The sequence below is a fragment of the Panthera uncia genome (genome assembly GCF_023721935.1).
Source record: "Panthera uncia isolate 11264 chromosome A3 unlocalized genomic scaffold, Puncia_PCG_1.0 HiC_scaffold_11, whole genome shotgun sequence".
Classification (NCBI taxonomy): domain Eukaryota; kingdom Metazoa; phylum Chordata; class Mammalia; order Carnivora; family Felidae; genus Panthera; species Panthera uncia.
This window is the reverse complement of record NW_026057578.1, coordinates 83,910,911-83,923,735: the sequence shown is the minus strand read 5'-3', so window position 1 is coordinate 83,923,735 and position 12,825 is coordinate 83,910,911. Positions and strand designations below refer to the sequence as shown.

The following is a 12,825-nucleotide window of genomic DNA, read 5'->3' as shown; positions in this document are numbered from 1 at the left end:
ATGGCTCAAGCCCACAATAATCCACTTCTAAGCTTCATGATCAGCCCCGAACCTGCTATTAATCATGTTTTGCACCATGTGGGTATTGTTTTATATGTTTATTGCAGTTCTTGTTGCTTACATTACCAAGTATGCCACACTGATCCCAGAAATTATTCGGAGCAAGGTTCCCTCACCTGGGGATCCATTATTGGGACTGATAATTCTCTATCTCTCAATAATTGCCACTTTCTGGTGAAAGTAGTTCGAGTTGATTTCTGTTCCTTATAAATAAACACACCTTGAATAAGATGACTGTCATCTGTACATATTTAAGGTAGGAGTTCCCAACCTGAGATGAGATTATTTTTCACAATTCTGAAAACTTAAGGTCACATGTATCAATGTTCTGAAAGTGCACCTGGGGGATTTATTAACAAAAAACATTAAAAAAATGCAGATTCCTGAGCACCATCTCATACTGTCTGCAATAGAATCTTTTGGGGTAGGGCCTGAAAATTGGTATTGTGAACAAGGTTCCCAGGTGATTTTTATGTATGTTCAAGAAAATCTAGAGGTTTGGGGGAAGTTGACATTAACGTCCATTTTATGATGGGGAAGGGAAGTAGAAGAGGAAATGATTCATATGTCTTGAGTACCTATTATGTGCCTGGAAAAATATTAGGCAATTTTACCAGTGTTATCCCTTTTAATCCTCAAACAGGACTTACCACCAATCCCTTTTTTTAAAATAAGGAAACAAGTGAGATAACCCATCCAAGGATCTACAAATGGTTAAGCCATTGGGCCAGTATTTAAACCCAGATGATCAGCTCCAAAGGTTTTATTTCTCACCCTGCAGGAGTTCTTTGCAAACCTTGGAGGGAGAGAGAGGGGGCCTGATGGTACAGCCACGTCGGAGGTTTCCTAGGTCAGTCTGGGGGAGCTGGACAGATCCTGGTACTGTCTAGTAACCTCTGGATTAAGATCCCCTTGACATCTGAAGGAGATAGTGATCCTCTGAGCTCTGAATTTGCATTCTGGACCCTGAGTCTAGAGTCTGGTGGGCTTCCACTAGAGAAACTGCTGGCCGTCTGCCCAATCACAAAACCTAAAAGTGGAGGAAACAGTGCTTCTAGACTTCATTACAGGTCCAGCACACAAACAGGCCTTCTGGCTGTGGCTTTCAAGACCAGCATCATTCAATAGTCCAGCTGAACCAAGGGCCTGGCTTACATATGGCAGTAGGAAAGAGAGACCATGGAAGCCAATGTCTAGTTCACTGACAGGAAAGGGGTGCTAAAAAACCACTTTTGTGTGTGAGGGATTGTTCCATCCAACCTAGGTTGGGGTGGAAAGAAGGAATGGTGACTGTGAAACCTGGAGAACAATGAAGCCCTCATATGTGGGGACGATAGGTCTAAAGCTGTGGTTCCAGGAACATCACCTGAGAAGATCTTAAAAATCCTGCTCCAGATGACCTCAGTAGGCAGCCAAGGTAAAGAACCACTGGTCAAAACTACCTCCAGTGATCAAAAGATATAGATTGAGCCTGCAAATGCTCTGAAGGCAGTTTGCATTCAGTCATGGTTGGGAAAGCTGAGGTCAAGTGCACACCATCAACCAATGTTTCTAGTATGAGAACTGGAGGCACCTGAAGTTTGGCTTGCCACAGCACAGTTTCCTTCAATTTTTAATTTACCTTGTAGGGTAGAATTGGCATAGGAAAATGAGAAGAGAGACATGCGTGAAAGGCAGGAGGGAGAAGTGAGACATAACAGATAACAAAGATGTTCAGAGGAGTGCTGTCTCAAGCAGAGAACACTAGGGAGGAGATTGGGGAATTTTCAGTGGATCAAGGGTCAGAATGTGCCCAATGTCCAGTTTTAGAGGAAGTGCTCTACTCACCGAGTGGATGATGCCTTGCAGAGCCTGAAAGCCGTCATTTACAGGAAACACATGGTCCTTACTGTCTGCAATCCGGGCCAGCTGAGAACACAGCAAACGTACAAACACACATGGAGATATGTCAGGCTTGGCCACAGAGAATTTAGTCTAGGGGGCTCCATCTACTTTTAGAACCCAGAGGAACTTGAGGCCTTGGGCCTCACTGAAAAGCCCTTAGTAATAATGAGATTACCAGCAGCCTCTCTGGAGCAGGACTAGAGGATTGGCTCCAGCTTTTACATTTGTTTTAATACTTTTCTCCTTGGGACAAGAGGTAAGATTGCTCAGCTAGATGAACATTTGGCCTGGGTTGATGTATTTATGGATTTGGGGACAGGCCATTGGCTCATTTTTCTCCCATTCACTCAAATTTCTGTTGGCAACTGTGCTTGAATCAAATAGACTCAAATTTCCTTTCAGAGCAACTTTAAAAATAAATTCAAGCTTTGGTGTTGGGTGAGGTCAATGAATGGAGACCCTTACCTTTTGCCCAAATTGCTCATTGAGGAAAGGACCCTTGCAGTTGGTTTGGCTCTCCTGCTTTATGGAGCAGAGGACAGGAGAAAGGAAAATCTGATCTGTGGACTTTTCTACTCCAAATCTCTATAGTTCTGTCACTGCTAAGTCATAGTCAGTTCCAGGACTTTCACTGATTGCAAAAGTAACACATAATCAATGGGAAGTTTCAGAAAACCCAGGAGTGTTATAAAGGAAAAAAGTTTCTATCTACCTACCTATCTATCTATCTATCTATCTACCTACCTACCTATCTATCTGTCATCTATCTATCTAACATCCATCCATCATTTTTCTATTACTGTTAATTTGATACACTATGTAGTCTTTCATACTTCCCCTACCCAAAGGTACACATTTATTTTAAAAGTGTACTCATACTGTTCCCACTATTTTGTAACCCTATTTTATTGACCTAATAACTTATTATAAGCATTCTTCCATGTCATTAAAGCAAAAAGAAATGATGAACTACATCGAGGAACATTTATAAGTTGTTAGCAAAATTTCACATTTTGCATATATATACTAGTACATACTTTTTGTCCACTTACCAATTACAACTGACCCTTGAACAACGGGTTTGAACTGAGTGGGTCCACTTAACATGTGATTTTTTAAAAATCGATACAGCACAATACTACAAATGCATTTTCCTTATGGTTTTCTCAACAACATTTTCTTTTGTCTAGCTTCTGTGTTATGAGAATACAGTATATAATGCATATAACATACAGAATATGCACTAATCAACTGTTTATATATTATTTCCAGTCAATAGTAGGCTGTTAGTAGTTCAGTTTTGGGAGAGTCAAAAGCTGTCCATGGATTTTTGACTTGCCATGAGGTTGGTACCCCAACCCCTGCATTGTTCAAGACCCAACCATATGTTTATTTTCTTGTATTGAAAATGCACTGAATTTCTAATGGGAGAAAAGAGATGTTTGACATTTAAACAAAATTAGATTCATTAAATTAAATGAAAAAAAAACCCAACCAACAAGTTTTCTAATTGTATTCAGCTCTGTTTTGACACCTTGGCAATTTAATACCTACCAAGAAAGTCAACCAAGGAAGATGCTGCCTGGATAGTCTGTGTGCAAAGGCCCCAAGTGCATTGGCGTGGCTTCATGTTCCTTACACATCCAATAATTCTCACCTACTCAACATTTGTGGAAAAATAACCTATCTAAGGAGTGTTTATGCTGCTGATATACCCTCTGCACGAATACATGTTCTCTATCTTCACAAGCTTAGTATACTCCCCAACCTGAGGAAATCCATGCACATACCTGTGTTTCATTGAAATCCTTCACACCGACACAGTAAACAATTGCACCAAGATCTCGGGATCTGTTAGCCTGGGTCAATGAAGAAAAGCCATTAGAAAGAGAAGTGGCAAACATACTCCTTTTGGGTTAACCAGACTAACTTCCATAATCAGGTATTTATTTATTTATTTTTAAAAAACTTTTTTTAATGTTTACTTATTTTGGAGACAGAGAGATAGAGCACGAGTGGAGGAGGGACAGAGTACCTGAAGCAGGCTCCAGACTCCGTGCTGTCAGCACAAAGCCCAATGCAGGGCTTGACCTCATGAACTGTGAGATTGTGACCTGAGCTGAAGTCAGACGCTCAACTGACTGAGCCACCCAGGTGCCCCAATGATCAGCTTTTATTAAGCACTCCCCATGTGCCAGATACCATCGTGGGGAGGGCAATCCCTGTTCCCAGGGAGCTCATTCTCCAGTAAACATAACAACCTAATGTAATGTGTGATGGACATGAGGGGAGTGATTAGTCTAACAGGAAGCACTAGGAAAGAGCCATAGAAGTAGAGTCTTGATGAAAAGATTTGAAAGACTGGGGGGTGGGGTGGGGGGGGAGGGGGAGGGTAGGAAAAGGGACTGTAGGCTAAGGTAAGTCTTACAAAATATTCTGGGGAAATTATTATTCTTTTCCTCTGAAGAATTTTTATTGACATATTTTTCTTCCTTTGTAATAGCAGCATGGTATTAATAGAAAGGATGTGATCTTTGGAACCCGATATACCTAGGTTTGGCTTTGCTCTGCAAAGTGTTTGAAGATTCAACAAGATAACATATGCAGAACTCCCTATACAAGTCCTAGAACAACACAGATACTTATAAATGTCAGCACCCTTTGTGAATAAGGCCTTTTTTGTTCCCATAAAATACACTGGCTTAATGGTATGGGAATTACGGTCTATATTTGAATAGGTGAACCCATGACCTTATTTACAATTAAGTATTGTGAGGACAACATAATGAATTAACATCCATATTTTGGCTTGATTTCAATATTTGCTTTAGTAAAGGCTCTGATATCTTATTTCCAGGTTCTTCTATGTTTCAGAATAGAAAATAAAAATTGGAAATCATTGGAATACATAGTAGGTGCTTAATAAATCATTGGTAGTAAACATGTAGTAGGTGCTCAATGTATGCATACTGATTTGAATTGTGCTCCTCTCCCATCCCTCACTTAAGTATTCAGACCTACTTGGTATTCAGATATATATATATATATATATATATATATATATCTTTTTTCCTTCATGTTCCAAATATGCCTTGTTGCTTTAAGGATAAAACAAACGTTTAGACACAGTCTAGCTTCAGACTTATCTGTAATAACTTCTGTGACTTTTCCCCTCTAGTTGGATTTTATATAGGATTATCAAAAATGGGATGATTTATTTCTTTATATATCTTGGGCTTTATCTTTCTTTTTCAGAAAGCCTCCTTCTCTTGGCACTGGCACTCCAAATATTTTTCCAAATTTGTATGCGCCATACCTAAAATTCTTTTCTACTAACCCCTATTTTAAGCCTCTGACATCCATCATTTATTTTATATTCAGTTACTTCCTTATTAGGGTTTTCACTTTATCTTGATGATTGTTTAGCACCCAAAATAAGCATTCTGCATTCCCATTGTATAGTTAGTTTCAACTTCAGAATATAGAAATATATTACTTTCCAAATACTCAGGCAGGGTCTGTCACATTTACTTGTGTGTTTCCCCATTGTGAAAGATCTTTTGTACTAGTTATGGGTAGGGGGGAAGGAATGCGTTTACCTACCGCATTTCCTCATGCCCTTTCCTAGAAGAGGCTTCCAAAAGCCAAACATCATTACATGGTAAGTAATGGGCAGCAACTTCACCTATTTCCCTAGTATCAGGCAAAGTGCCCAACACATGCTGAGCTCTCAGTTAACACTGAATGAATGAATAAACGAACAAACGAATGAATGAATGTATACTTATTTGCCAAGAGAGCTGAATTTAAATCAAACAATGGTCAAGAACTTGAGGTAAGTGTAATGCTCTAATTAACTGCTCCCCCAGAGGCCAGCATGTCCTTCCTCACTGCCTTTTTCCTTATTGTATTTCTTTCTAACTTGGTCCGAATGAACCTTTGTCACCTTGTCGGTAATGGTGAACTAGCTTCTTGGGCCAATTATACATGTAGTTCAAATCTAAGACTAAAAAGGAAAGGATTTCCTAAATATAAGCATTACTTTTCAATTCCTGAATAAATACATAAATATAAAAGAGTTTCCTGAAACTCTTTATACAAACCGAAGGCTTCATGTAGAATCTTTCACTTGCTTTAAACAGTATTTTTTTCTTTCACTTGCTTTGAAGAGTACTTTTTGAGAACATAAAGAAAAGGAAGAAGAAACACCGCAGGAGCAATTACAATGTCCTTTGTACCAATTAATGTTCGACTTTGCTTCTCAGAGTGAGAATCTCCATGATTAATATGTTCTAACAAGACTGGCTCTTACATATGTCAAGTACTTCTTTTCCCTCCTCCTGTTTTTAGTAGAAATGGAGAGGAAATGGTACCAATGTTTTTGTTTAAAGGTGATATATAGTATTTCAAAACTGCCGGATAAATATAATGCTTTCAATAAAGTCATGGTAGACAACTTTTATCCCTCCAAACACAGAGTAATAGGCAAATATTTTGAAAGGGGAAAAATATCTATCATGTGTAAGATACAAGGGTTCACTTTTTAAAAATGAATTATTACTACTATTATCATTATTATTTTTTTTTTTTTACAAATGACACACTATTTTTACCCAGGGATTTTACAAAGACACTGATCATGTTGTCTGAGTAGAAAGATTGCAGCCCATTTGAGGAGGAAGAAGCCTTGTTTCCATGTCTGTGTTAGATACAGGCCAGGCCATTGCTTACCTCCCTCTCTGAATAGAAAAAGAGGTCTTCATGGAGTTCCCCATCGGTCAAAGCAATGATGACGCTGGCCGTCCTGTATCCTGCTCAACACAACACAGACCCACTCAGTCCATCCCGCCGCACGCAGGGAAACCCCCTCAGCCCTGGGGTTGATCTCTTATAAGCTCAATCACCTGAGGTCAATATCGTGAGAACCAGCAACTTTTTTTTCAGGACTAGAAGCAAGTTCAGCATGGAGAAGCATGCATCTTCGTGTGGGGACGACTCTTGGGGGAGTAGGTTTTGTTTGTGGATCTCTCAGTCTTATCCCAAAAAATGGCCAAACCTGCTGGAATGGTCCCTGGACTGATATCTGGGAGTAGCTTCAGTGAATCAAATTTCTATTATTTTCTATTAACAGCACATGTGACTGAGGTCAAGGCCTGGGAGGAAACTCTACCACCTGGGCTGTTCAGGAGTCTTTCTCACATGCTGTAGTTGACCTTATACATCACCCCTTGAAGAAGTGGGCAAGGAGTTATAGCCATCATGATTTACAAGCTGAATGGAAGTTATCATAGCAGTTGGCAAAACCTACTAGAATTCTTTCAGTGATTTTTAGACTTCTAGTAACATTGCTGATGATTGGTTTATACTAACAAGTGTTTGTGTCGATACCGGGTCTGTTCTATTTGTTGTAGTTGAGAGGGAAATAGGAAGTAGATACCTCTACAGGCTTGGGAGAAAAGTCCCCACTGTAATATTGGATCTCTTTCAAAAGATTTGCCTCAGATAAAGCAATACTATCCATGAAGGACACTGCAGTAATAGTAATAACAGCTAAAATTATAACAAGTATTTTTTCTATATGTTAAATACTCTGTTAAGTACATCGTATGCATTTTTTTTCATGTAAATCACACTGGTATCTTCATCTTAATATCATAGCCAATCACAGTAGTGAAGAGGCTTGGAGCTTGGGAATGGACAAAAAAAATTAAATTTGACATAAGAATCCAAGACTTTACTAACCTTTCCAAGTATTTATTAGTTTAATGAATTCAACATGCAAGCTGTTCATGGGCATTATAGACTGTGGCCCATAATTTTTTCATTATTTTTATATAACTTTTTTTGGCATCAACAAGACAGAATTTGACCTGGTGTGCGTCACCTTGCTATACATTTCCTTCTATGTGATGATCTGTGTAGGGTTATGGGCAATGTCACATAAACCTGTTGTAACATGAAATTACTGAGACACTTTATCAGAAGCAAACACAGAAAAAAAAGTTGGATAATTCATATTATTGTCTCACCTTGACTGTTTTCATAATAAATCTGCTCACTGGCCTGAAAAACACACGGAAGAGACGTTAGACACACAGCCTCTGTTTGCCATTCCGAGCGCCATAGTGGGCAGCGGGCTCTGATGCTCGATATATAGGCTGGCTCGGTCTTGATTCTTTATGTGATGCACCCAGGCTTCGCTCAAATATCAATCGACGGCATTCATCTGAAGTTACCCTGACACTTAACCCGTATACCTGTGAACGTGGATCCATGTCTTACTTGTCACAGACTTGGATCTGTCTTCCTTAAGACTGAAGTCATTGACATTCTGTCTCAACCACTGATGCACCATATAGAAAAGTTTACCCCGGGAATGCCGGGGACTTGTGTGTGGCATGATTCGTAAATGTCAGCCAAGCATTAGCTAACAAGTCCTTTACCAGGATCAGGGAAGAATCAAGGAAACTCACTTCTTTTGGATAGGGTTAACAGTGTACAAGCTTGCGGGAAAAATTTGTTTACCTTCTTGCCATTGGGTGTTGTTCTGGTACATGTGTCTTATCTCATCAGCCAACCTTATGTTAATGTTTCCCTGTCACACTTTATATTTAGAGTGGAAAACGGTTTTAAAATTACCCTTTCAAATCCTTCATGCATGTAAGTGTCTCCTCCTGGCAGGACCTTCTGGAGTTCTTCTAGGCCCTGACGGATCTGTTCCCTGAAATCCAAAGACACCCTGTTAGTCTTCTTAGAGCCTCTTATGCTTTCCTGTGGATAGACAGATGCATTAACCTTTATCTTATCTCTGTGGGTACTGCCATATTATCCCAACGGTCCCCCAAAAGCCTATCGGAGAAAAAGTCTTTATAGTACGTTATCCATTCAGGGTCAGCCGTAGTGCGGGGTAAGTGAAATCTCAAGGATTGAGAGAAAGGAGCCTTTTGCAGGAATATCCACCTGCTCAGAAGAGTTTTCTGTCCTTAACAGGATAAAGTTTTCATTCTACATTGGAGATGAATCCTAAAATGCAACTGCTCCTGAGGGGACACATGACAACTCAGGCAACTTTATATCAAGATGCAAATGGCTCGTGTGAGTTGGAAAGAGGGGAACACCAAGAGCTCAGGGCAAGGCTGCCACAGGGACCGCGGGTGGGAGTGGCGGGCGTCCGGAGCAAACTCTGCCACCCGCACGGATGTGCCAAAGGAAACCATGTAGTCAGCTTTGAAAATAAAAGTCCAGGCAATCTACGCTTTCCAGGACAACCAAGAGTGTTTTCTGTGGGCTGGTGCCTGTGTTTTCTTACTCTGGTTGCTCAAGGTGGTGGGGGAGGGTAGAAAGGGGAAGTGGTTATGGCACTGGGAAAACGTCCAACTGGTAGTGGGAAATGTGGATGGTCTGGGGACCAAAATGAATCTTTGTGGACCATTCTCTCTGGGATTTAAGATTCTATATCCATGTTCCTGTCTTTTAAATAGCTCCATACCATGCCTTTGGCACTTGCTTGCCAAAGGGCAAGAAAGTGTAATTTATTCCTTCCTTCCTTCCTTCCTTCCTTCCTTCCTTCTTCCCTCCCTCCCTCCTTCCTTTTTTTTTTTGTGGAGAGAGAGAGCATGAGCAGGGGAGAGGGGCAGAGGGAGAGAGAAAACCCAAGTGGGGCAGGCTCCAAGTTGTCAGCAGGGAGCCCAAGGTGGGGCTCCATCTCACCACCATGAGATCATGACCTGAGCTCAAATTAAGAGTCGGATGCTTAACTGGCTGAGCCACCCAGGTGCTCCTGTCTACTTTTCTTATCAGTGCCCAGATATCAGACCACATGCCCAGTTGCCCAAGTCAGAAACCAGAAGCCTTCCTGGATCGTCCACCTTCGCTCTCCTTTCTCCTTCCTCTCCCCTACATAATCTGTCATCAAGTCCATCAGTGCTACTCTAGACTACTTCTCTACTTCCCTATCTCTTCTGCCAATGCCATGGTCTGAGCCATCAGCATCTCTTTCCTAGACCATTAAGACACTTGCTATCTTTTGACTGCCCTCTTGCCCTTCTTCCATTCATTCTCCACATAGCTGTCATAATATTCTTAAAATACAGATCAAAACATGCCATTCACTCTCCTCCTCAAAATCCTTCAATAGCACTTGATTACACTTGGTATAAAATCTGAAATCCTTGCCATGGCTTCCAGGGTCTATATGGGATGACTTCTCTGCATCCCTGTTCAGCCTTATCTGTATGACTTTGCCCCCAGTCTCCTCACTTGAGCCCCATGCCCCCACCCAAGTCTTCCCAAGCAACTTTCTTCAACAGGCCCTTGACGCCTGCAATCACTGCTGCCTGTGGACCGAAGATACCATTTGTCTAGCTCTTCACTGGGCTAATTGTTACCCAGACTTCAGTCCCAACCTAAATATCAGTTGCTCAAAGTAGCTTTCTTTATTTGACTTCCCCTATTCAGATTTACTCCCTCAATTAGGCTTTCTCATGGCACCCAACAATTTTCGTTTCATAGCACTTAGGGCATTTTATAACCAATAACATTTGATTATGTCATGATTTGTTTAGCTACCACCCTCCCCTTACCAGTTCTAGACTCGAATTCAACGCTGTTATTTGGTGATAGGAAAGGGCATATATCTGCGCATTAGAAGGGGAGATAAAGATGAAAGCCGTGTCCCTCACTGCTGCCACCATTGGGTGGGAAGAGGGTGGCATTATCAGTCACCTGGCAGGAAGCAGTATTGCCCTGCCAGTCAGCAGTTTCGTGAGGGTAATGACAATGGCAGTGTGGCAAGAGGGTGAGACTGGGATATGAAGGTGAGGTTGGGATAGGAAAATGGGGGTTTGTTCCCGAGCACACAGAGGTGACACATGGAGCCCCTCAGAATAGTTGGGAGCACTAAGGAGGAGGGGCTAATCTGATAATTAGGTGAGAAAGATTGGGAATTAAAAGTAAATGTGAAAAAGAAAAGCAAATGTGGTCTTATCTTTGTGAAGTTTGGGACATTTTGGCAACACTAAAATTGGAATATTACGTTAAGGCTGAAGCTTAAAAAAAGAGGGTTAAAAAAGGCATCCTGGGGGTGTGGAAAAGGTTCCTTGGCTTCATTGTATTTTTTCTTTGCCAAATAAAGTCTGGGAACCGGGGTGTTTTCTCTAAGCCTATTTCCTTTACTTTACAAGTATTTTCTTGAGCTTTCCATTTTTTTGGTACCAGAACAAGCGAAAGCTGTTTTGGAAAATGTCCTTCTCCTTGACACTTGGTGCCTGGCAAGATAGGAGCTCACGAGGCCCAGGCAGTGATCACAATCTCTCCATAAAATACCCTTCCTCGTTAGAAGATCAAATGACTTACGGCCCCCACCTCCCTACTCCCTTCGTCTTCTCTAAAAGCACCTACAACATCTAAGCAAACAAAACAGACGGTTTCATGGGAATGGTGGGTTGGTTTTAATTGTGGGACAATAGAACTATTAATAAGGGCCTATTTTTTTAAATGCTCTCTTAGAAACGGAAGCAAACTGGGAGAAAGATCTTTGAAAGGGGTTGATAAGAACCTCTCTGAGGATTTGGTTATTACCAAATGAAATGTTATCTTCCTGGGAAATGAGAGAGGCAGGGAATCCTACAGAGAGGCTGCTATTAAAGTCTCCTGTTTTCCTTAGCGGTTTCATGTCTGCCAGTGTTCCTACATATAAGTGAAGGGTTTTCAGGCCACATGTCTTGTGTTTCTTGTACAATCCCTGCAACACTTAATGATGGGCACAGAGTAGATGATCTGTTGTCGAATGAATGGTTCCAGCTTAGATGCATCCATGCATCCATTCTTTCATTTCCCCAACTATTTGCTGAGCATGCACCATGCACCCGTCACCACACTGGTTGGTAGGGGTAGGAGGTGGGAGGAACAGTCACAGTGTCTGCTGTACTTTCTGTTGCCTTGGGAACAGTGAATTTTCCCATACTTAATGAAGATTACTTTCCGAGATTCTGGTTGTGATGTGACATTTAGATATTATTTTCCGACGAAAACATTAAAGGATCAACACACTTAAGCATGTCAAGAAGCATTTCATTCAACAAGCTTTTCTCCTAAGTGTCCTAGTGATGTTCCTACTGCAAAATCCTCCTTGGGCTTATGCAATGTCTACCACATTTTCAGTCTATAAAAAAATCTCCACTGCCACCCCAAAATAACCCAACATCAGTTCTGCATTGTCGACTTCTTGCCTCTTAGTAAAAGAGCTTCTGTGGAATTGGACTTTTCTCAACTGTCCGGCAGTTATTGGCTTCGGAGCCTCAACTTATATTGTAAGCACACATCGCTATTTATTACCACTAATGCTGCCTTTACAACATTTCCAGATGGACTTATGCCTCCAGTTGCTGAGTGAGCAGAACAGAGTGAACAGAACAAGAGATCATAGATTAATTAAAGACATTTTCTTGCTACTTCTGGAGTCATAATGTTTTACAGTCAACTCTAATCATTTGTTTATAATGTATATAAATCATAGCCTCTTTGGGACTTTTACCTAAGGAGAGGCCAACATGATTAATAATTTCATGATGCATGCTGAACCAAAGATCCCTTTCTGTCTCTGTATATATATTTTTAGTGAGCTATAATTTATATACAGTAATCCATACAGATATTTATTCATTTCCTTTATAATTGCTGGATTTCTTTCTATAAAGTTGTCAATATTCCTTCAATACCTTTTAACATCTGTAGGATCTGTAGTAACATCTTCTCTGTAGCATGCTCTATGGATTGCAATTTCCATCCTTACTTTATATAGCAGGCTACCATAAGTTAATATTATGCCACTTCTCATATAATTAAAGAACCCTCTAATATTCTTCCATATATCACCTCTCA

At 40.7% G+C, this 12,825-nt stretch overlaps 1 protein-coding gene across 1 annotated transcript in view; it reads right to left on the bottom strand.

Annotated features, from left to right (window-relative positions):
• Positions 1-12,825, bottom strand: part of ANTXR1 (ANTXR cell adhesion molecule 1) — a 221,261-nt gene that overhangs the window by 160,018 nt on the left and 48,418 nt on the right. The window contains exons 4-8 of the mRNA XM_049651578.1: positions 8,584-8,665; positions 7,974-8,007; positions 6,676-6,755; positions 3,735-3,803; positions 1,888-1,968 (exon numbers count right to left, since the gene is read on the bottom strand). Of these exons, the coding sequence (XP_049507535.1) occupies positions 1,888-1,968; positions 3,735-3,803; positions 6,676-6,755; positions 7,974-8,007; positions 8,584-8,665 (346 nt within the window). The remainder of the gene's footprint in view (positions 1-1,887; positions 1,969-3,734; positions 3,804-6,675; positions 6,756-7,973; positions 8,008-8,583; positions 8,666-12,825) is intronic.